Source organism: Vigna radiata, chromosome 10 (assembly GCF_000741045.1).
Source record: "Vigna radiata var. radiata cultivar VC1973A chromosome 10, Vradiata_ver6, whole genome shotgun sequence".
Taxonomy (NCBI): domain Eukaryota; kingdom Viridiplantae; phylum Streptophyta; class Magnoliopsida; order Fabales; family Fabaceae; genus Vigna; species Vigna radiata.
In genome coordinates this window covers 18689751-18714401 of record NC_028360.1, presented here as the reverse complement: position 1 = coordinate 18714401, position 24651 = coordinate 18689751, and the positions used below count along the sequence as shown (strand labels likewise).

Sequence of the window (24651 nt, the reverse complement as noted above, 5' to 3'; positions counted from 1 at the left end):
ATTTTGATGACTATGTTAGTCCTTTATGCTTTCTTTTTTTTCTTGCTCTTAAATCTCAAAGTCTTTATTGAGATAATATGTTTCATATTATACAATGAATAAGCTTTTTTCATATTTATAAAAATCTTTTTAATTATATAAACTTGAATATATATTTAAATTTAAAGAAAGCTTCTGAGCTTGTAATTCAAAATTTAAAAAAGGTGGTTTGAAATGTATGATTTTTAATGTCTTTTTATGTTATTCTTACATTTATTGCATCTTTTAAAGATTAGTCTGAAAGTAATTATTAATATAGAGAGTAGTATCTTCGAATCTTTTGAACGATAAAGACCTACAATTTTTAAGAGAATATAATGAATACTCTCGTATAAATTTTACGTAATGTGTATGTAAATTATGTATTTAGATTTGAGTAATATTTTATAAATAATTCCACCTATCGCAATTTAATTATCATCTCTCATTTAAAATATAAATTAAATATTACAACTTTTTTTCTACAGGAAATTACGATATTATTGATTAAATATTATGTTTAATGGGATAACATAATATTTTTTTCATAAAAAAACTTTCTTAAAGTGTTAATTCAATGTATATATTAAAATAAGGAGTCAAAATATTTTGAAATTCATTATAAGTTACATTTCAATGTTAGTTGGTTCGACGATTTCTTAATACGATAAAAAGTAAACTCTTATGACTTCATCTAGTATGATCATAGAATTTGTAGTATTATATGGTATGTTAAATCAATGAATATGGTTGATGAATCTCGTCACAGGAGTGTGTATTGTAAAAAAGAATGAAAAGTCTAATTAAACCATAACGTAAGAATTAGGGGTGGACAAAATACATTGTACTGCACTGCATTATAAAAGTTTACAGTTAACTATAAATCAATTTAAAAAAATTACACTCAACTAAAAAACAATTAAAAGTAACTGAACTAATTTACACTGTAGTACAATTAAGTTAACTGGTTTTCTATGGCTCCCATTCAGAATGTTACATTCCGTTGCAATTCAGTTCATCTTCCATTGGTCTTACATTGCACTTGCATTGTTCATAAATATATAGTTAAGCTGAAAGAAGACTCTTCTTCGATGCCCATCTCGCCCTCGAAGACTACACTGTTCATGATCATCTTCTCTTTCCATACTCTTCTTTCGGCTTCTCCCTCAACCACCATGAATATCCAATCCTTCTCTGAACCATACCTTTCTCTCTTCTCTACTTTACTTCAAACTCTATCTTTATACACTCTTCATTTTCTCACTTTCACCTTTCATTACTTCTACAATCTATCTGGTGAGAAGAGAGATACAGAGACAAAAAATCGATGAATTTGGAAATGAAATTCTAACTTAGGGTTTTCAATTTGGGAATGAAATTCTTAGTTAGAGAAAAATAGGTGGTTCACATTTAACTATATTGAACTGGTGTAAAGTTCAATTTTTTTTAACTGAACTGTAAAATAATGGTTTAATAGCCAATTTAGTTCCCACTTTGGTTGAAAAATCTCAATTTAGTCCCTTGTTATAAAAGTGTTTCACATCAATCATAACTTTTAAAATAGTGGGTCAGATTGGTCCCTTTCGTTAAATATAAGTTAACGAAATTAATGGACGACGATGTGACATAGTTTAAAGCTGATGTGTTAGATTGGTCCCTCGTTAGCTTTAAGTTGTGTCACATCATCATCCATTAATTTCGTTAACTTATATTTAACAGAAAGGACCAATCTGACCCACTATTTTAAAAGGTAGGACTAATTTAAAACACTTTTATAACGAGGGACTAAATTGAGATTTTTCAACCAAAGTGAGGACTAAATTGGCTATTAAACCTAAAATAATTTAACTAGTTTTTAGTTAAAACAAGTTTAGTTTTTTTAAGTATAACATAATGCAGTTAATTGTAGTTTTAGTACAATTTGATGAATTATATTAAGTCCTATTGAGAACAAATCAATTTTATTTTAACATCAATAAGAGTTAAGCAAGACAAAATATATGACATAGAATTCTTAATTGTTAAATAAATTGTATAAAGTGAACATATTTCCATATAACATTTGGGACAAACTTTGTGATAATAGATTCTCTTATCAAGACACTTTCTTCCTAAGTATTTCATTAGATATGTTACACTTATGGCTGTTTTACAATTTGATGAATTTTTTGTTTAATGGAAGTTAGTTATTTTTGTATTTTGTGTTCTATTTTCTATTTTATGTATGCAAATATTAACTTTTAGACATATTTAGTTTTATAAATATTTGATTTATTATTCTTCAATTATATTTTGTATATTAAGATTTTTTTTATTGATTTCATTGAGATGTAGTAAATATTTAAAAATACATATGAATAGATCACCTCCATATAATTTTCATGTCACATATCTCACGTGTCAATTATATGATTCTATCAACATTACTAATTATTCTCAAGATTAATCATGATTAATGTAATAAAAAATTGATTTGATTTTATATGATACGTAATTAATCAAGATATTTTAAATATCCTTAAGCCATATATAATGATAATTTGAATTTATTTCAAGTATAACACATTTATAAAGTTTTATAGATAAATAAATAAATATATATATATATATATATATATATATATACACTTTATCATATAACTCAAATTTTGTTATTAATCCCAATCTTAGCATGTTTTAATAAATAACTTTGATTATTTTTTTCATAATAATTAATACAATTAAATACAATATTTAAATTTTTTCTTGTTATTCTCATTGTTTTTTTGATGTATGTTTTTTATTATTATTGTTTACTCTTCCTTGTTTTTCTTATTGATGATATTGTTCTTATTATATGAAATACGCACTATTTTCAAACAATAATAATTATATTTTACTTCTGAAAGAAATCTCGTACGGTTAAAAATACTAAGTTGCATACATTTTGATTGAATTGCTCTCGAAAAATGGGATAAAATGGTTTACTAAACAACGTTCTCTTTCCGGAAATACCCTCGCCGACGGTGGAAGCTTCTTAACACAGCTCAGAAATACAAGGTCCAAATCGGAATTCAACAAGGGGTGATGACGTGTCTCAATTTGAGAGGCGATGTCATGAGAAAAACAGGAACAGCAGGGACAGAACCTTAGACATGGTTCGTTTTTTTCTTTCCGTCAAAATACGTTTCTTTGAAATGAACGAAAGGTAGAGAGTCCAGTGAGTTGACCCCACTGACCCTCCACACGACAATGTGGTAACTCTTTGCACACGGTTTGGCCAAAGCTCAAAGAAAACTCATTTTTCCAAAGGGGTGCCTGTTTCTCTTCCTCAATTCTTCTTCTTCATTCTATCGCTTTCTGCATTTCAGATCTAAGAGCTCAACATAGCCCACTGACGTTACAGGAAAAGGAACGGTGATTATTATTGGATCAAATGTATATTATCTTTTATTATTGTTATTGAATATTCAAGGGTTGGGGCGAGTCTAGAGAACGAGTGGAATGGGGTTAGCTGGGGTCCAGGAAAACGGGAACGGAGATGGGGTATCTGAAATTCCGCTGGGGACCAAAACAAAATACACCAAGATGACCTCTGATCCAGTTGAGGACGATGATGTTCTGCAAAACAAGAAGCACGAGGCCCATAAGTATGTCTTTGCATGTGCCGTTTTTGCCTCTCTGAATTCCGTGCTTCTTGGCTATGGTAGGTAATTCTAATTATTTATCTTCGTTTTATGTCTAATAATTCGATTCCGTTATTGTATTTTATTTATGCTCGATAAATTCCCCAATACGTGTCAATTAAAAAAAATTCTAAAAACGAAAAATGATTTGATTTAGTATCGTCTTTTGTGGGACTTGATACCTGTTTTTAGGACTTCGATAAGGTAACTCCCCACGCAGCGATGAATGTAAAACCCAGGGCTGTTTGTGTAATTTACAACAGCAGTTTTTGTATTTTTGGGTGGAAACTTTTTCCATGGCCGCTCATTATTCAGGAATTGAAAATTGACCTCGGAAGAACGCTGTTCAGGAAAAGCATTTGGAAAATGAATGGGTTATGATTCCCACTTCTAAAGTAATATATATGTGTATGCATGACTAGATGGATTAGTCTTATACTATCAGATAGCAGATATATGTGCTCAGTCAGACAATCACTAACAATTGAACGCAAAAAAACTTGCATTCTAGTCTAACTATTAGAAGAGAATCCATTGGTTGGTGCCTTGTTTGCAACGATTTTGTGTATTGATTTATTTATAATATTGACTACATCAATAAACTATTTTATTTATACTATTAATAGGAACCAAAACTAAGACCCTAGTTGGTTGTCTTTGCTTCTCATTTTGCAGATGTGGGTGTTATGAGTGGAGCAATTATATTCATTCAGGAGGATCTAAAGATATCTGATGTTCAGCAAGAAGTGCTTGTTGGAATTTTGAGCATAATATCATTGTTGGGTAGTTTAGCAGGTGGAAAGACATCTGATGCCATTGGCCGAAAATGGACAATTGGTTTGGCAGCCGTTATCTTCCAAACAGGTGGAGCTGTTATGGCTCTTGCTCCGTCCTTCAAAGTATTGATGATAGGAAGACTCATGGCTGGGGTGGGTATAGGTTTTGGCGTCATGATTGCACCTGTCTATATTGCAGAAATTTCTCCTGCCATTGCTAGGGGATCACTTACCTCTTTCCCTGAAATATTTATAAATTTTGGAATCCTTCTTGGCTACATATCAAACTATGCATTTTCCGGGCTTCCAGCACATATAAATTGGAGGGTGATGCTTGGCGTTGGACTTCTCCCATCAGTTGTTATTGCTCTTGCACTGTTTGTTATACCTGAATCCCCTAGATGGCTAGTGGTGCAGAATAGGGTTGAAGAAGCTAGAGTGGTGTTGTTCAAGATAACTGAGAGTGAGAAGGAGGCTGAAGAAAAGTTGCAAGAAATTCTGGTAGCTGCTGGGTCAGTTAATGCTGACAAGTACGAATCAAAAGCCGTCTGGAAAGAAATATTGTGCCCTACTCCTCCTGTTAGAAGAATGCTTATAACTGGCTGTGGAATTCAGTGTTTCCAGCAGATAACAGGCATAGACACAACTGTGTATTATAGCCCCACGATTTTCAAGAACGCCGGGATCACTGGCAACTCTGAGCTTCTTGCTGCAACAGTTGCTGTTGGATTCACCAAAACTCTCTTCATCTTGATTGCCATATTTCTTATAGACAAATTGGGGAGAAAGCCTTTGCTCTACGCCAGCACAATTGGGATGACAGTAAGTTTGTTTAGCCTGAGTTTGTCTCTGGCTTTTCTGAGTCATGCGAAAATTGGGATTGCATTAGCAATTCTTGCAGTTTGTGGAAATGTGGCTTCATTCTCAGTAGGACTTGGCCCCATATGCTGGGTCTTGTCAAGTGAGATATTTCCTTTGAGACTCAGAGCTCAAGCATCAGCTCTTGGAGCAGTGGGAAGTAGGGTCAGCAGTGGTGCAATCTCTATGTCCTTCCTCTCAGTGTCTCGCTCAATCACAGTAGCAGGAACATTCTTTATTTTTGGCGTTATTTCGTGCTGTGCCGTTGCCTTTGTTCATTATTGTGTTCCAGAGACAAGAGGAAAGACATTGGAGGAGATCGAATTACTGTTTAAAGATGCAGATGATTTGCAAGAAAGTGAGGTGGAAATGGGAGATGTAGAGCGTCTGGTGCAGAAATCACGAGTTGGTGTCACACCAAAACCTTAAACTAAATTCCTAGATATTCCAAATATAGTATTATACTCGTCTGGTTTTTTTGTATTAGCGGGCATTTCTGCTTTTACAACGTGAAAGGATTTGTTATGCATGGAGAGAGGGACATGGTATAAGTTTTCTAACCAAACAAGAGAGACTCCATTCACCCTGTGTTACACCCCAAGCCACCAGCACTACTACAAGCTTTATTATATCTTAATGTTCATATATATGTATTAAAATATTTTTTACACTCTGTTCAATGAGTTCATACGTTGTTTCATGTCGCCATAATGGAAAATGTGTTGTCCCTTTCGCATCACATGGATTATGTGTCTATATTTACATCCCTTCTCCCATTCTATTTATTTAGTGTCATTTATTAGCTTTTAAACTTTCACTATTATTTCATATCTCAAATTCATCCTATGCTTTCAAATATTAGACGAAACATAACAATTTCAGAGTTAAAGAAAAAAAATCGAAGGAGGAAGCAAATTTACTTATTTACCAAAAAGAAAAGTTAATTAGTTCAAAAAAATAGACAACTAAAATTTGATACCAAATTAATTCACCTTAATGTTCAATACTTTATAAAGAAGACTCAGCCACCATGTGTTAATTCACGTGTTGATACATCATTTCATTTAATATTTATCTCTCTTTAAATTCATGGGCCCATTATTTTATTTATTTAATATACAAAAAAAAATCAATTGAATATTAATTGTGACCCTTGTTTTTAGTCTTGACATTTTAAGATTTTGTAAAAAAATATTTACTTCGGTATTTTTTTCCCGCCGAGTTTTTCAATAGTAAAAACTTCCATTTAAGTTATATATTCTTTTCCGACTTTGATTTATGTTATATATACTTATCCTATACGTATATGATATTTTAGAATAATTGTGTATATGATATTTTAGAATAATCTTTTATAATAATAGTAATTTATAATTTGATCATAATTTTAATTTGAATTTACACCATTTCAATCATATATTTATTATGTTGTTAAAAATTATTGTACCCTCTGTGTTAGAATATCAATTGTATCCAATACTATTATCCAACATATTATATATTAGGGTTAAATATGTTTTTCGTCCCCCAACTATTGGCCGTTTTTGTGTTTAGTCCCTTAGTACAATTTAGTCCTTCAACTTTGGAAAACTATGGTTTTAGTCTTTTTACCAAATTTTTTAAACTTTATTAAAAATTTTAATAAAGTTTAAAAAATTTGGTAAAAAGACTAAAACCATAGTTTTCCAAAGTTGAAGGACTAAATTGTACTATACTTTGAAAGAGGGACTAAACACAAAAACGGCCAGGAACTAAACACAAAAACGGTCAATAGTTGGGGGACGAAAAACATATTTAACCCTGTATATTATAAAGAAATCTCCACATTGAACAATATCACTGCTATTTAAAATAAGATAAATATGGTCGGTTCTATTTCCATTAATATATCACATTCATTAAGGCATGTGGAATTTATCTTCACATTTTTACATGATTCTCTAGTATACATATATTTTTTTTTAGAGTGGAAGCTGATTATAATATTATTATAAAAATATTTCAAACTTAGTTTCCAACCCCTGAAGATGTGATGAGGCAAGAAGTATGTGTTTGAACTAACAGTGATTAAATTGAATACTTTGACACCCGAAAGTAGGTGAATCACCTGTACAATACTTGAAAAACACCCTTGTTGTTTCTTACCATTAACGTGAATAATCTCAAAATTTAGAAATTATAACAAAGTTGTATGATCAGTATCGTATAAAACAGCCTTCATTTCTGGTTTCATGGTTTATGCATTGGAATTCTTAAAAACACGTTTTCAGCTTTTATCTAAACATTAGTGAGTCAAACATTTCAATTGTAAAAGAGATCAAGATGTTAAGGATCTTCCAAACATATTCACAAGAGGTAAGACAAGAAGGTGAGTGTCACATGAAAAAGAAAAGTAGTTGCCCTATTATGATTGGAAGCTGAGAAATCACTTTCAGAATTTAATTGTCTTAAACAAGACAAATTCCTTCAATATCAATCCACTTTTACTTTTCACTTGTCAACTGAAATCCCAAACCACAGGAAAACACGCCACTCTCTTCACCATTCCGTGTTTCTCTCAAAGAACATGTCAGAAAACTTTCGCATCGTATTCCTCTCTCATCTTTCAAACAGATACAACAAAAAGGATATTCTTTTTTTATATATATAGTAGAGACACAACTGTCTGTAGCCACTTGCAACACAAACGTTGCTTATAACTTCTTTAATTTAAGACCTATTATTATTCTAATTCACTAATTACAATCTTTAATAACAAAATTAAAAACTACAAACTTCAAAGCTAAGTGTTGCAGAAGATACAAGAACTAGAAATTATACTATCCACAATGCTTCCCTTAACTACTTTAAGTTCCCTAGTATGCTTGTTCCACAAGTGCACTGCAAAGCTTTCTTTGCGAATTTGCTTCATTTTATTGACCAACCATTTGGAAGGAATCTCATCTCTAAACAAACCTCTAATCCCTCTCCAATCCACAGGATAAAACGCAGAAGGAGGGAGCACGGTGAAATTGAAACCCGGTCTCTCATTCACCCTGGACACTACCCTTGAGATCAGGTAAGGACCATTATGACCCCACTTGTTCCCATCAAAGGTGAGTGCAAACTCCTCGATGAACTTGAAAAGCAAAGGGTGCTTCTTGTCAAATATCAAGACTGCATTGTTCAAGCGGCTCCACTTGCCGGTTCTAACATCGAAGTTCTGTGCCCCAATGGTGTTTCTCAGCTTGGAGAAACTCTTCAAGACTATGATATCCAAGTCGATGTAAGTGCCTCCAAACTTGTACAACAGAACAAGTCTAAGCAAATTGGAGAGGTTTTGTCCCAAAGAGACCTCACCAGGATTCACATTCCCTTCCTTCAAACGGTTAAACCATAATTCAGCATGTGTGTCCTTGAATATGTAGCCAAAATCTGGAGCAATGGCCATGACCCTGAAGCCATTACTCACAAACGGTTTCAGAATTCGCGTTCCAGCGTGAGAATCAAGGGACTTTGACACTATGACCAGACAAGCATCAGGGTGAGACTTGAACAAGCTCTCTATAGAGACCAACTCCCTCTCACCAAAAGATTTCAAGGGAGAAATCCAAGTCATGAAGAACCTCATCTGGCATGAAGAAGTGTTGAAGAATGCTCTGAGTCTAGAATGAAAAAGTGAAACGGGGGAGCGAGGTTCTGAGCGCAAACTTCTAAGGCCACGCTTGTGCTTCTTCACTCTTTTGGCCCTTTGAGTGGAAAGGGAAAGGCTTTGGGTAGAGTTTGGAAGAAGAGGCGAATGGGGGTTCTTGAAGAGAGGTGAATTGGCGGAAGAAGAGAGATTGAGGAGCGTTGGAGCAGAGACAGGGGGAGGAGATTGATGGAGAGAGAAGACGCTGAAAGCGTTGTAGGAGAAGAGAAGGAGAAAGAGGAAGGCGAAGAATGAAGTGGGTAGGGAGAAGAGTAGAGAAAGCATGGATCTTTTGAGGTGAAGAACGGGGAACAGGGAGAGTTTGGCGCTTTGCTCCATTGGGTGAAACATCAATAAGCAGGGAGAGGTTCAAAATGTTTAAGGATGTTTTCACCAAGAAAGAGAAAAAGTCAGAGAACATTTTGCATTGAAAATGGCAGAGTAAGTGGAACCAAACTGTTTTTTTCTTTTAACAGTCTCAAACGTGTCCATACGCACGATTTGGTCTAAAATTTATTTATTTTTATCTAATATTTAATTTAAAATATATTAATGACTAGTAAGATATATAATAGTAATCAAATTAGTATATAGTAAGAATGTACATAATTATTTGAATAATATGGAAATAGACATTTAATTAATTGTTATCAATATTTAGTTTAGATTAAAAGATGAATTTGAAGATAATAAAAGAACTACTTTAAAAGATAAAATTGTAAAATAATCAAATTATTTTTATAGTAAAAAATATTATTATTATATTAACATTGTATAGATTATTAGTATATAAATATATTTATCTTATTATATTAGAAAAAATAAAAATAAACGTAAGTATAAAATGAATAATTTCTATAGTTTTATTTATTTAGGTAGTTTTTTTTTTACAATTATTAAAAATTTTTTTTTTTTTTACAATTATTTTTTGAATTTAACAAAAACCAAATCTCTTTACTCTCCATCCCTTAATAAATAATCTTACTTTTTGTTTTCTTTTTATCCCCTCAAATGTATCTGAAAGAAAAACATCCTTAACTATTTCATATTTTCTCCGTATAGGATTGAGGATACGAAAATATTCAGTCCTCTCATTTACGTCGTCCTTTCTTTTCTTTTCTTTCTTTTTTTTCATATCAGGCAAACATAATTCATTTCCCCCCTGTGCGTATACATTACATGTCCGAAACAAATTTTAAATGTCAGGTAATATTTTCGGTGTTATGAGTATATTCAAAAAGACATTTTCGGTATATTTTTATTATTTTATATTTTAAAATATTTTTTTATTGATGCTATGGGACATCCCAAAAATTACAAACTGAGTATAAAATATAGCATTATAATAAGATAGAACAATTTAAGGATATATATGGAGTTATATTTGGTATAGTCATCCAAAAGAATTAAACTTTAAAACTCTATATGCATAAGAGGTCTTATAAAATAATATAAGAGTTCTAACAGAAGTCCAGGAAAATTAAGTGTTATAAATAAACTACCAAATTTTTCAAAATAATATAACAGGTCTGTTAACTAGATACTAAGAAAGATATCCTAAGAGCTAGGAGTTGGGTCTTCTCCCTCCAAAGCCTGTTCTAGGGGAACATCCTCTGCCTTTGCTCACATCCAAAGGATTGGATGATCATCGCAAGGGGGAAGGCAAGCACATACAACACACATAATGCAAGGGTAAGCTAGGTTGGAAAACATGCAAGATAAGTCCAAATTTAACTAACATATACATAACAACATGCATACAAGCAAGCAAGTAAACATTCTATCAGATTATACATTAAATGGAACTAACTATCATGTTATACAATCACACACCACAACATGCAAAGACCATAACACAATACAGACTAAGACCGAACACATTTTGTTGATACCAATGACCGACCACGTGATTTAACCATCCGGGACTAGTATGAAATGTCGAGTTCCAGGGGTTTGTGCACTTGTTGTGGCCCTACTGCTTTGCAAAACCATTGCCGAGGGGTTTCACCCGACCACACACAAGTGTAAGCCCTTTACCGAATAATAGGCCTCCACGTAGCACCTATTACTAGGACCTTCTGCTATTCTCACCACATGACTCATCACTCTCTGATTGAGCATGGATGGTCATTAGAATGTTAGGATAAACCCTATATGGAATTTTGGCCATTCATACGGTCAATCACAACAACTACAGTGGCACCACCATGTAACCTCCCTTAGGTCTTGTTCACTTTAGTGGACTTGAAGGAGAGTAATTGAGAGGATTTAAGAGGATTTGAAGATAAATTTTTTTGTTGTTTATTTAAATAGATTTGGAGATAAGTGAGAGTGAATTTTGAAGTACGTTTTTTTAATTTGTCACATAAATTAAATCCTACATTAATTCTCACAAACTTTACTTCCAAATTCACTCTCATTTACCTTCAAATTCACTCAAATAAACAAAAAAAAAATTACCTTCAAATCCTCTCAAATCCATTCAATTACTCTCCCTCAAATCCACTCAAGTGAACAAGGCTTTAAGGATCATGAAATTACGTCCATCAATCATACTTTTAAATTTGAAACGCAACTCATGATTTTTAACGTTCATACACCTGTACATGATCATACATTGTCATTTGAATCTATACAGATCATATATAATTCATACATACTCAGACATTACATACTTTCGTAAAAACATCATTTATTAATACAAATTTCTTTATAGCATTTTATTACCATCACTTAATTAATTTAAAAAGCTTGGAGACCCTCACCAATGGATCCAGAAGGGTAAAAAACGACCTAAAAAACGTCCAAAACGGACGTTCAGAACCCCCAAAACGTCAAAAACATTAAAAACACTCAATCTCTCGCAGAAAATTCACTCAACGCACCACAGGGTGTGAATTTTTCCTACCAGTAACCCTTCGCAGAGCGCACAGAGTGCGCTAGGCGACTTTGCATAATCTGCAACGCGAAATTCTGCAGATTTGAGGAACTCACACACCCAAAACTTACTCTAGGCCATTTGGTGAATTTCTAACACTCCAAATTCAAATTATAGGTTGAATTAAACTTGCCTAAAGGTTCACACACACTCCTAACATCAATCTCTAGTAATTATGCATCAATTTAGGATCTAAAGTTTCAATTTCAGCTACTAAAAGGTTCAATTTCAGATTTACCATTTGAAAAGTGTTTCAGGGCATTTTGATGCTACTAATAAGTCATATTTGATTTAACTAAGTGACTCTAATTACCTAGACCAAACCCTAACCTCTAACTCTAAAAATCACCAGTTTAGGTCCCTGAATTTGGACTCTATCATTATAATAACTGAATTGATTTCCCAATAATCTACATGACCTGAAATTACAACTTCCAAACATTCAACTCACACACCATCCTATTTTCATACCAGTCCAATTTCATATAATTCAAAATCCCATAGTTCACAGTAATTTAAAGCACACATTCAAGTATACATATTCATCATTTCAATTCCAACAGTTACTACAGAAAATACACATGCATCAACTTAAAGCCTTTAAATAGTATCAACACAATCAAATTAATTTCTACTAACCAAAATTAAACCTAGCTTCCCTTACCTTGAATTTCACCGTATGACTCACAAGATGATTGGAAGAAACACCTTGCACCCTAGAACTTAACAGTACCTAAAATCCCCAAATTGGAGATAGATATCAGCTCCTTAAGTAGTGTAAGAACCAAAAGATTGGAGAAAAACCTAAATCAGGCACATGCAATAATGTAACCATTGCATGATCATTTTCCCTAATTTGAAGAGGAAAATAAAGGAACCCTTACCAGATAAAAAGAGAATCAAACAATTAGAAACTACACAATAAAGAAACCCTTGGATGACCTAGGAATTTTCTCGTAAGCAAAGTCTATGGGTTAAATTTTCGAAATATGCTATAGAAAGTATAGAACCAGAGAAAGGAGCAACATGAAAATGGAGTGAAACTGTTCTTCAGACAGAAGAAGGGCTGAACTTGAAGTGGTGTTAATTTGTTAAGAAAATCTCAACCCTTCATCAAACATTTTACTTTTCTCAGGTTTTACATGTTAGATAAGTGTAGACTAAAAAATAAATAAATCAGGGAGTTAACCTTAAAGAATCGATGAAAGTAATCACAATCAAATACGAAGTTTCTTCTTCCACCTTATCGTTTTCTTTTTTCATCTCTAAAATTTTGATTGATTTTCATTTTATCCCTTGTTTATTATATATTAAATAAATAAATAAACGGAATTATTTAATTCGGTGTACAACCTAGATTTAACCATATTTTGTATTATGGTGAAATCACAACTTAATCGAATTTTAAAAATTTATATAAACTATAACATTATCTAAATCGGATTTCGAAACTTGATAAACATATTTTCAAAATCCATTATATTTATCATCACCAAATTTTAAAATCCGGTTTAACTCATGAAAAATCACATTATACTAAATTTCAATATCCGATCACTCCTAACACAAGCTACATTTTAAAATCTGTTGAACACTATTATTGATTTTCAAAAATCTGGTAATCCTATTGAATTTTTAAATATGTTTTATCCCACGAAAATCACACTTTTTTGGATTTCAAAATCCAATCACCCTTAAGACAATTTGGATTTTGAAATTCGAATATCATTTTCGAAACTGGTTTTCAAAATTTGGAACATCCATTACCACCAGATTTCCAAATCCGGCTAAACCACGAAATTCACACTGAACCAGATTTTAAGTAACACAAACTGGATTTACTCAAACGGATTTCATCAGTCCCCCCACATTTCACAATTGTGTCTCAACTATGTCTACACAGTGGAGGAATGATTGAGAGGAAATGAAGATAATGGAATGAAAGAAAGATGTAGATGCTTGAACAAATGAAGAAAAGAGATGGAAGTGGGAGGTGCAGGATGGTCACACATCAGCGCAAACGAAAACGGGTGCAAAATAGAGTTTTTATCTCAGTCAAGATTAAAGACTAATTTAGACATTTTAAAAATAATTGGGGGTGCAGGAAGAAACCCCTCAAATTCCCACGATAATAAACGGGTTGGACCGGGTTTGTTGGGCCGTGCATTTCTTGTTGGCCCGTTGTGTAGTGCGAATCTCAACACCATAGTATTTCCAATTACATCCCCGTTTCTTCTCTGTATGCTTCTCCTCAGTCATTTGTCCTGAGATCAACCTTGCATCAGGTATTTTTCTCTTCGTTTTTTTTCCCTTTCTTAAACACTTCAACCATCAATGTTGAATGCGGAACCCATACAATTTATCGTTTTCTTTTATTGCTTCAATTTTTGCGCTATTTCTCAATATTAATTTGTGTTTGGTTCAACCACCACTTGTTTACCCCTTTTTGATTCAATATTCTCTTCCCAGTTTTTCGGTTCCTGGTTACACCGTCGAATCCTTGTAAATAATTGTTTCGCTCGAACTTAGTTGTTAAGTTTGAATTCAATACCGTACTGCATTTGATTCTTTAACTTTTCATTTCCAGGTTTAGGAAATGGCTGCGATTTTAGCTCGGAAATCACTCCTTGCTCTTCGTGCCCGCCAATTGGTAACATTGATACGGTTTCGATTCTTATTTATTTGTCGAAATGAAAGAAACAATTAAAAAAGACACCACTTAATCAGATGTTGAGAAGCTAAATTTTATCTGAATACCTTGTACTTCTTCCATCACTTCCTTCGAGCTGTGAAATGGATTAATTTTTTCTCCTTTTCGTTGTTACTCTGATTCCTATCTGGCTTTGTGATGCACTGTTACTATCAAATTACAATTTACTTTATAATATATAAGAGGTTGCTGTGAATTAGATTGGCATCATTTTAATTGTAGGATGCCAAATGTTTTGGTTAGTACTTGATACTATCCCCTGATGTTCTGCTTGTTTAGGCTGTAAGCGGTCAAGGCCTGCACAGCTCCCAATCCTATGGGCTTCGATTAAGTGCACACTCCTTCTCTACCAAACTAGGTCTGTTATTTCTCTTGACATTCTTGTGGGCATATTTCCTGCTGTTACAGAATAGTTAGAATTAGAAAGCAAAACTATTAATGATTGGCTGAATATGAATTTTGATTGTTTCCTGCATCAAATTGTCTACTATATAAAAATCATGATCCAGTTTCAAGAAATGGAATTTTTGAAATGGGATAGTGTGCTGGGTCCACACGTACAAATAAAGAATATATTTAATTATGTATTCCTTTAAACACTACAATGCACTCCACTTCCCCATCCTCAGATGATACTGGTCCTGTGAGTTTTTACCTAGTTTCCTCTCTTTAACATCCCCTTCCCTCCTATAAAGGCAGACAATTACGTGGGTCAAAGGAATGACTTTTCAGAATTGTGTATAGTGAACAAACACGGCATTTCTTTAACTTCGCAAACACCTTCACTAGCATGACCATTTGTCTGTTAATTGGGATATCTCTTGGATGTCCATTTTCTTTTCACTTGCATGTGTTATGTATTCATGCCTTCCTGCTATATATCATAATTCTGAGATGCACAAACTACAGAGGATGAACAAAGGGAGCAACTTGCAAAGGAAATTTCAAAGGATTGGAGTTCTGGTATTTATTTAGAATCCTCTGTTTTCAGCTTGATTGTTGTTCTTTTTGACTTTCTCCATAATGTAACTAATTCATTGCTGGTGTTCTGGATGATAGTTTTTGAACGAAGCATCAACACTCTTTTTCTCACTGAAATGGTTCGAGGTCTAATGCTTACTCTGAAATACTTCTTTGAAACAAAAGTTACAGTAAGTGTCTTCTGAAACTGTTTGCCATCCAATAGTGTTGCATCTTCTAATTAAATGCTGAACGTCCAACATTTTTAATGCAGATCAATTATCCATTTGAGAAAGGACCTTTGAGCCCTCGTTTTCGTGGTGAACATGCTCTCAGAAGATATCCAACAGGGGAGGAACGTTGTATTGCTTGCAAACTCTGTGAAGCTGTAAGTCTGTGATTATTTATAATTTTGGTTTGACTATGATCCTTGAGAGCATGCATATACCAAATGGCATATAACCTCAGCAGGACAACATTTTCCTGCTTCTTCCATAAACTGGACTACTAATAATGTTGCAATTTTAAAGACTATTTTGTATATTCCTGTTATGTGTGTATGTTACTAAGTGTTGTTTTTATATTGGTTAATGTAGAAAAAAAATGTGCAGCTGTTTTTTGTATTTGAAAAAACACTCCACAAATTGTAAGGCTTAGACCATTGTGAATTTGTGCCTCGTCATTTTGTTGAATCGGGCTTAGGAAAATATGCTTGCGAATTGCAAATACTAAGGGATAAAAATCTATCTAATCAAGCTATCCCTAACATAGCTGTAATAGTCAAATCCCTCTCATCCTTGGAGGAGGCTGTAATGGATATATTTTCCTATGCATCAATAATAGCAGTTTTACTTGCTTTGAATTATTTTCTTTTTGACTGAGACAGTAGTACTGCTGCAGCATTATCCCTCTACGGAGTATAAACAAATTAAGCTACTAGAGGATCGGGGTAAAAGGACATTAGTACAAATAGGGGGTTAAGGAGAATGTCTGGATAGCAGTTCACAGCATAGGTTTTGAGCTCAAACCGTGCCGCAGTCTCTAAATAGTGAAATCCAGTAAAGGATCAATCCATTACTAGAAAGGACTACTAGGAGCCAATCTAACCCCTAAGAAATGACCTATAATCTATACATGAATACCCTAGTTAATAATTACAACTAATGATCAATCCATTACATATTTGCATTCTCCTAATATCTCTTTTATAGGTATTCTTTCTCCACTTTGATACTTTCCCCATTTCTCTCCTTCCGGTCCGTAGAGTGAGCTGCTGTATGTTATTGTTTTCTCTTAATCGTATTTTTTTATTAGATATGCCCTGCACAAGCAATCACAATTGAGGCTGAGGAGCGAGAAGATGGCAGCCGCAGGACAACTCGGTAAGTTACCTGCCTTATCTGCCTCTCTTCTCTTCGCCCACTCCGTTCTTGCTCTCTTATCTGTGAAATCTTTCAGGTATGATATTGACATGACCAAGTGCATCTATTGTGGTTTTTGTCAAGAGGCATGCCCTGTTGATGCCATTGTTGAAGGGCCAAACTTTGAATTTGCTACAGAGACTCATGAGGTTCATCTTTATTTCTTTTATGTTGAATTATGTAAATACGTTTTGTTGTTTCTTGCTAACAATTCTCTCTATTGTTCTATATTATTAATTATATGTTTGACTACTATTTATTAGTACATGTCAGTAATTGTTTACTCGCATATTTATTTACTTCTATTCGTGTTTACCTGTAATAGGAGCTTTTATATGACAAAGAGAAGCTGCTTGAAAACGGTGATCGATGGGAGACTGAAATTGCAGAGAACCTGAGATCTGAAAGCCTTTACCGCTGAATTTTACCATGTGATCATTGCCTGTTACTTTTTCGGTGGCAATGATGAATAAAATGACCACTGAATGGTTTTAAAGTAGTGTATGCATTCACGATTGTTACGTCAGTTTTTTTGTCGATGTTTTTGCATTACTGTTAAGTATACAATATTGTTGATGTTTATCTTATTGAAATCTTGAACAGATATATGGAAATAATTGAACTATTCAACAAATTAGCTACTTGTAGGCGTAATTGATCCTTAGAGGATGGAAGTACTGACGCAGTAATGCAGTTTACAGAATAAAAAATATTTAGGATTCCGTATCAATTGTGAAATAGTAAAATCACTTTTCGTGGGGAATTTTAAAACAGGTAGGGATCAATATAGCTTTTGGCCCTGCTTTACTTTTAGATATTATTTTCTCAAAATTACCATTGTTCATTTTCTGTTGAGTATTTACAAAGCGGAAATTTATTTGCCTTTTTATTTCCCGGTTTTATTTTTATTTTTAATTACAAAAGTATATTCTTATTTTTAATATGTTTTTTAATTTGTACAGAAAATAGAAAATAAAATATTTTTGGTAGTCTCTGTACAAACTATTTAGAATAGGAAAAAAAAAGTAAGAGTTATATTGACACCATTTTAAAGCTATTTTTAATTATTTTAGCTCAAATTTCTTTTCTATATGCATAATTACATACTAGTGATACGAATTTGTTGTGCAATACCAAAATAAATTACATACTCACTATAACAACTCCAGGTCTTTTTACACCTTGCCATTATGAATAAACCACGATCACCTTACCATTGATATATATATATATATATATATATATATATATATATATATATATATATATATATATATATATATATATATATATATATATATATATATATNTATATATATATATATATATATATATATATATATATATATATATATATATATATATATATATATATATATATATATATATATATATATATTATTTCTTCTAATATTAAAACATTTCGGTCTTCACAAAGTTTTTAAGGGTATATTTAACTTTTTATTAACAATTTCAAATTTAAATTATATTATTCAAATATAACTTTATTATGTTAAATCATAAGAATTACTACTGTTATTAGATAATTTGAACCGCTTATTGTTACTGTAAGTATTTTTTATTTTCAAATTTAGATAAATAAAATTTATTTTAAATTTCTAATAATAAATTTACTTGCGTTTAAATATTGTATAAACTTATTCTCATTTAAATACAATTATTTATTACTGTTATATCAATCTAATTCATGAAAATATGATGTAATAATTTTAATTTATATACCTAAATTATGCATATGAAAATGTTCACTTCACACGGTTTCATATATGTTAAAATGTTAGTACAATAAAATTTTATAGAAGCTTATCAAAGTTGATGAAAATAAAGGAAGATTGAAAGAAAGAAAAAGTTATTTTTTCTACTCATGGATTTTTATTTTTCTTCATTCGATAATTGGCAGGAAATGCTTAAGTTTGAAATCTTGCTTAAAATATTGAATTTATACTGACCATTACCTTACTGGTTTCTACGAAAGATTTATATTTTATTTTTTCATTTCATAAAAATTGTAATGTGATCCTCAAATGTTAATTAAAAGTTTTACTCATATGTTTATTTATAATAATAGTAATAATTAAATCTCGATTCAGTTATAATAAAGTTAATGAACCATAAGTAATATCTGTATCGATTTGTGGATGTAAATGTTGTGAGTTGGAATTGATATGAAGGTCATAGTTGTCTGAATGAATGTTCGAATTTTTCCATCTCAGGCAATGGTGAATTTCTCAAGGATACACCATATTAAACACCTGTCCATCTCATTTATTTTTATTTATATAATAATCATTTTATCAACGAAATGTTACCTTTTGATTTTTCTACATATTAAACACCTAAAGAAAAAAAATACTTGATTCTTTTCGAATTATTTTATATCTTGAAATAAAAGTACTATATCATTAATGCTGGATTAATGTTTACTACAAATGGGCATTTGTCTATATAAAATAAATTAACGAATCTTCTGAAATAACTGTCATTCAAGATTCTATATAAATTTTAAAAGAGCAAGCACAATTTTTCTTATGGCTAGCGTAAAATTCTTACATTATTCAAAACTCCTAAAACGACATTGGATAAAATAACAATGACAATAATTACTGTTATTATTAACCATTGGAAATATCTTTTTATGGTAACAAAATTAAAGTATAATTAACAAAATTAAAATGAAATTCATAAAATTAGTAAAACATTGTAGAGAAAAACTGTTAAAGAAAACTACATTATTAACTGTTATAAATAAAATATATCGAAGAAGATTAGTTAATATCAAATAAAACAATTAAATGGCTCGACCATAAAATAATATTTCGATAATAAGTTTCTTATCTTGGTAACAAATATTTGCATAACTAATACTGTCTTATTTTTGCAGCCCTGTTCATATTATTTATTTTCTGTTTCAAAACTTACTGTTCTTCCTATGAATATTCATTTAAATGAATTTTTTGTTATCAAAAGTATTATGTAAATGTTAAGTTACTTATTTAATACTGTGGTTTAGTTGGATGATCAAAATTACGCATAAACTCTCATATTTTTCATTATTTTGAAAAAAAATAGAACACAGACTATCATTATATGCAAATCTCTAATGACAAAATTATAAACTATCTTATTTTGTAATAATTGTCGTAATAATATTGAGTGTATAGTTTTTTAATATTTTTTTTTACTCTTTAATGTATAACAATTGAATTTTTGTTTTAATGTGAAATACTATATTATTATTTTTTAATAAAAATACTATATCAACTATGAATTATACTTTAATTATTTATTTTTTGTCATATGTATTTCATAGTATTTATTTTTTTTTATATATAGATTGCATATGAATTTTCACATTTTCTTTTGTATTATTATTCACCGTTAAGTATTTAAAAAGCGGAAGAGTTTAGTGTGCTGAACCTCCGTCAAAGCAAAGCCACAGTGTTCCCATCATTTGCGTTTAACAGAAGAGAGAGAAACCATTTCTAGAGAGAGAAACTCTCAGTCGCAGACATGTCTTCCTTCGATGCCTTCACTGACGACTTGAACGTCAACTCTTCTTCAACTCACCAACACGACGACGACGAGGACAACTTCTCCGGCTACGGCGGCTACTCCTCCTTCACCGGTGGGTTTTCTGCCGATGGTGATGTCGCCGTCGATCACTCCGCCGCCGCTTCGCCGGAGATCTACGGCTTTACTGATCCGGCTCCCGCTTACTCTCAGTCTCCCTTCGAATCTGCTTCCGTAGAGAACGGAAACGAAAACGGAAACGGCTACGGTGACGGCGACGGAGTTTTCGTTTCGGACGGTCCAGTGCTTCCGCCGCCGACCGAGATGGAGCCGGAGGAAGGCTACGCTCTTCGCGAGTGGCGCCGGTGAGTGGTTGTTTGCAATTTCCTCTTCTGTGTCGTGAATTTGTTGGATCTCACTTGAATCTGCTTAGATCTGCGATGATTTTGCTTTAATCCAGAAGTTTCCTCACCGAGAGCCTCGTGCTTGCTAGTAAGCAATTAGAACTGTGAATCGGGAGTAGGCGAGGTTGATCTTGTGAAAGCGAATTGGTGAACTTAGGTTGATACGATTTTACTTCAAGCAGTTACTTGAGCTGTTGTAAGATATGTGATTATTTCGCCGAGATTTAGGGTATCGATTTTTGTATGCTAGGGTGTCTGGTGGATGGAGAAAGTTTGGAAAATAATGAGCGAAGGGGTGGGTGGTTGATTTTTCACTCATGGCTGTTGGATTTCTATACTCTATATTTATTGTGAGATGAGGTACTTTAGAGTAAATTGCGTTATATGAAAAATTTTAAGGGTGCGGATCGGATTGATTTCTGTCCCTGAGATTTGATGGTTTTTAGGGTTTTGTCTATGTGATCACTTAATTTGACTAGATGTTGGCTGGAAAATAATCATTGTTTGATTCCTTCTCCTTGGGAATCAGATGATCAGTCGATCATATGCTAAACTTGACCCTTGTTGTCTGTCGAGCTTAGAGCAGGCAAGCAGCTTATACTGAACTTAAACGATGATAAATCTTGATGAGGGTTGTATAGGATCCTCTTGATCTTGGTTTTTTGCGAGTGTGCTATGGAAGTTATACTTCATATTTATACAGTTTAATTCAGTATCCTAATATACCGAGGTCGCTGATTTTGTTTATCTCTTTTTCTTTTCTTCCCACGTGCTTTAGGGAGTAATAGATATTTAGCTATCTGGTTATGCAAATAAGCTTGATTTATCATGCGCATAAAAGCTGAAAAGGAATTTAACTCATGCAAATGTTTGCTAACTGATGCTAGTATCATATCTTCATACCCTTGAAACATTTTTGCTTGCGCTGATTAACCAGTGTGTTCCGCATTCTTTGAACAGAACTGAATTTTCCCTCATTGATTTATATAGTTTTTCAATGTTCTCTTCTCTAATATGATGGTAGCTCTCATAGTAGTCAATGGTGTGCTATAATGGAGTACTAGATTAGAGCAGACCAGTTTTTAATAGCTATCATTGTGGCTGTAATAGTTGTTAAAATAGCAGTTTTTTTGTGTTATGGTAGTACTACCATGATATAGGGAGTCCAAAAACCCATTTTTTACCCCGTATACAACTTCAAAAGCATAACAGGATTTGGAACCCTTCTTCCTTCACCATTCCACAAAAGTTTACCTTTTTTTATCTTCGGCACTTCACGCCGGACTGTTCTTTCTCGTGCTCCAATATTTTTCTTCCTTTCAACATCACTTTCTCCTAATTTTATTTAATTTTTTTATTTTTCTATTACATTCTTTTTGTTTACTTTATTCTTGTTATTAGCTCCTATATTGATGGTGATTGTGTGCATAATCTGTCTTACTATTTATCATGAATTTCTTTAATTTTTTTTGTTTGCTTTTGAATTTTAATGTGTAGTATAAAGTATCTAGTTTGTAATAACAATTAGTAATATTCAAAATGGCAGCCATCCCGCTATCTTGCTATAGCCTTTTGACAATTGGCTTCTGCATCCTGGTATCTGAAATTAATGTCTGCGGTGGCTGTTATCCTAATATTTCTCTCCAATTTTACCACCGAAGCACAGGCATTTGATATGGGAATGAAGATCTTCTAATATTTGATTTATCACACACAACAATTTGATCTGGCTTGAAAAGAAAATGCAAACTATCATTGTTTTTTCTTGTTTACTGATAAATCTGGTCAAATAAAATAGCAATTCTGAAATTAGGATTCTAATACTTATGTTAATTATATGGTGCAAGACTTAAACAGTCAACGTGTTATCTTTTTCCGAGTCTAGATGAAGTTTATTATATTTTAGATATTCGATCCCAGGTACTGTTTGTAATAAATGTTTACGATAATATGTTAATGTCGCATTAATAAATTTAATACCATTAAATAATTTTAACCAAAGAAAGTTATTGTTATTAATCTAAATCTCCACTTTATAGAGTTATCGAGGGCAAAATAGTTCTGAACCTGATGGTAGAAGATCAATTTCTCGATCTCTCATCTTGGGCCAATAAATTTTAACATCTTTTGTAAGTTTACCGAACTCAGTTGTCATAAAAAACGAATGCCTTTGGCTTTCCTTGTGCAGTCAAAATGCCATTCTCCTAGAAGAGAAGGAGAAAAGAGAAAAAGAGATGAGGTTGAAGATTATTGAAGAAGCTGAGGAGTATAAGGTGGCTTTCTATGAGAAGAGGAAGGTTAATGTTGAGTCTAGCAAGGTTCAAAATAGAGAGAGGGAGAAGGTAAGTTTTATTTGCATTAGGACATCATGTGCGCCAGATGTATCTTTTACTGTTCTAATAGGAAATGTAATTTTTCTGTGGAGCAGTTATTCTTGGCTAATCAAGAGAAGTTTCACAAGGAGGCAGACAAAGCTTATTGGAAAGCAATTGCAGAGCTCATTCCTCGTGAAGTTCCCAACATTGAAAAGAAAAGAGGCAAAAAGGATCAGGACAAGAAGCCATCAATTACAGTCATTCAAGGCCCAAAGCCCGGCAAACCCACGGATCTGTCTAGGTTGCGGCAAATACTGTTAAAGCTGAAGCATACACCACCACCTCACATGATTCCTCCGCCACCTGCTCCTGCTAAAGATGCCAAAGACGGTAAGGATGGAAAAGAGAAAGCAACCAAAGCAACTGGATCTGCAGCAGAAGGTGCAACTGCTTCAAAACCAAAGGATACCGCCTCTAATGGCGCTGCAGATGAACTCCAGAAGGAAGCTCCTGCCGCTGAGGAGCAGGCTGCTGCATGATTTTTGCTTATCATACCTCAGTTCCCCTTCAATCTTTCTTCTGCCATCTCTTTCTCCACATGCTGTCTTTAGTGAATCTTTTTGCCCTGTTATTAGCTTCTAATGCTTATTGGTTACATTTTATTACCAACTTTAAGGTTTTATATGAATTAAATCCATTGACAATTATGACATGGAAATTCAATGATCATGGGTTAATAGATCCTATTAGACAGAAAGTTATCTGTTGGGATTGCTGATTGGTGGTGGTGTCAAACAGACTCTTTTACTGTGTTTAAAATTTCCGTTGATATATTTGTACCTCATCCTACTTTCCTTATCTCTGATGTAAAATTAAATTTTATTAGCCTTGATTAGAGTTGGCTTTTGCTTCTTTAGAAATGGTTGATTTTGGTATTTAGAATTTTTTAATTTTTGAAAATCATTTATATCATATTTGTTCAAAATATGTAATAATATTTATACGTTGCGCATTTTATATTAAAATCGTTAGAGATATTCTATTGTTTGATATACCGTATCTGTAGTTGTTGGAATTATTTAAAAAGGTTAAGAGTTGAAGACTAAAAGTAGAAGAGTTTAGATTAATATTAAATTATATTAATAAAAATTTGGAAGTTGTTGGAATTATTTAAAAGGTTAAGAGTTGAAGACTAAAAGTAAAAGAGATTAGATTAATATTAAATTATAATGAATTTTTATAGAAAATAGAGGTGAAGACGAAGTCGTGTAGATTAAGAAAAAGATATTAACAAATGAAAAGAAAAGTGAAAGAATATTCATAAATTGAAAAGTGAAAATGAATCTACCATTTATTTAAATAAAAATATTGCATATTATTTTTTT

General features: G+C 32.5%; 4 protein-coding genes across 4 annotated transcripts; 3 read left to right on the top strand and 1 right to left on the bottom strand.

Annotated features, from left to right (window-relative positions):
• Nucleotides 1–3145: 3145 nt before the first annotated feature.
• Nucleotides 3146–6081, top strand: LOC106776274 (probable polyol transporter 4). Its single transcript, XM_014663672.2, has 2 exons — nucleotides 3146–3703; nucleotides 4359–6081. Exons 1-2 carry the CDS (start codon nucleotides 3502–3504, stop codon nucleotides 5744–5746), a joined length of 1590 nt encoding a protein of 529 aa, XP_014519158.1. The 5' UTR covers nucleotides 3146–3501; the 3' UTR covers nucleotides 5747–6081.
• Nucleotides 6082–8043: 1962 nt separating this feature from the next.
• Nucleotides 8044–9438, bottom strand: LOC106775580 (uncharacterized protein At4g19900). Its single transcript, XM_014662726.2, has one exon. The coding sequence runs from the start codon at nucleotides 9336–9338 to the stop codon at nucleotides 8100–8102; it is 1239 nt and encodes a 412-aa protein (XP_014518212.2). The 5' UTR covers nucleotides 9339–9438; the 3' UTR covers nucleotides 8044–8099.
• A 4681-nt stretch (nucleotides 9439–14119) lies between these two features.
• LOC106775047 (NADH dehydrogenase [ubiquinone] iron-sulfur protein 8, mitochondrial) lies at nucleotides 14120–17650 on the top strand. The gene is made up of 9 exons (XM_014662080.2): nucleotides 14120–14210; nucleotides 14513–14575; nucleotides 14915–14993; nucleotides 15545–15598; nucleotides 15695–15786; nucleotides 15870–15983; nucleotides 16910–16977; nucleotides 17054–17165; nucleotides 17342–17650. Exons 2-9 carry the CDS (start codon nucleotides 14522–14524, stop codon nucleotides 17435–17437), a joined length of 669 nt encoding a protein of 222 aa, XP_014517566.1. The 5' UTR covers nucleotides 14120–14210; nucleotides 14513–14521; the 3' UTR covers nucleotides 17438–17650.
• Nucleotides 17651–20437: 2787 nt separating this feature from the next.
• LOC106775944 (clathrin light chain 1) lies at nucleotides 20438–24161 on the top strand. Its single transcript, XM_014663200.2, has 3 exons — nucleotides 20438–20912; nucleotides 23140–23293; nucleotides 23380–24161. The coding sequence occupies exons 1-3, from the start codon at nucleotides 20548–20550 to the stop codon at nucleotides 23803–23805; spliced, it is 945 nt and encodes a 314-aa protein (XP_014518686.1). The 5' UTR covers nucleotides 20438–20547; the 3' UTR covers nucleotides 23806–24161.
• Nucleotides 24162–24651: the final 490 nt, after the last annotated feature.

Bases quoted from the DNA above. Each gene is read 5' to 3' on its own strand.
- LOC106776274 (XM_014663672.2), top strand. From the start codon at position 3,502: ATGGGGTTAGCTGGGGTCCAGGAAAACGGGAACGGAGATGGGGTATCT. The intron at 3,704-4,358 runs GTAGGTAATTCT...CTCATTTTGCAG, and splicing joins TTCCGTGCTTCTTGGCTATG to ATGTGGGTGTTATGAGTGGA.
- LOC106775580 (XM_014662726.2), bottom strand. From the start codon at position 9,338: ATGTTTCACCCAATGGAGCAAAGCGCCAAACTCTCCCTGTTCCCCGTT.
- LOC106775047 (XM_014662080.2), top strand. From the start codon at position 14,522: ATGGCTGCGATTTTAGCTCGGAAATCACTCCTTGCTCTTCGTGCCCGC. The intron at 15,599-15,694 runs GTATTTATTTAG...TCTGGATGATAG, and splicing joins TTCAAAGGATTGGAGTTCTG to TTTTTGAACGAAGCATCAAC. The intron at 16,978-17,053 runs GTAAGTTACCTG...GAAATCTTTCAG, and splicing joins GGCAGCCGCAGGACAACTCG to GTATGATATTGACATGACCA.
- LOC106775944 (XM_014663200.2), top strand. From the start codon at position 20,548: ATGTCTTCCTTCGATGCCTTCACTGACGACTTGAACGTCAACTCTTCT. The intron at 20,913-23,139 runs GTGAGTGGTTGT...TTCCTTGTGCAG, and splicing joins GCTCTTCGCGAGTGGCGCCG to TCAAAATGCCATTCTCCTAG. The intron at 23,294-23,379 runs GTAAGTTTTATT...TCTGTGGAGCAG, and splicing joins AAAATAGAGAGAGGGAGAAG to TTATTCTTGGCTAATCAAGA.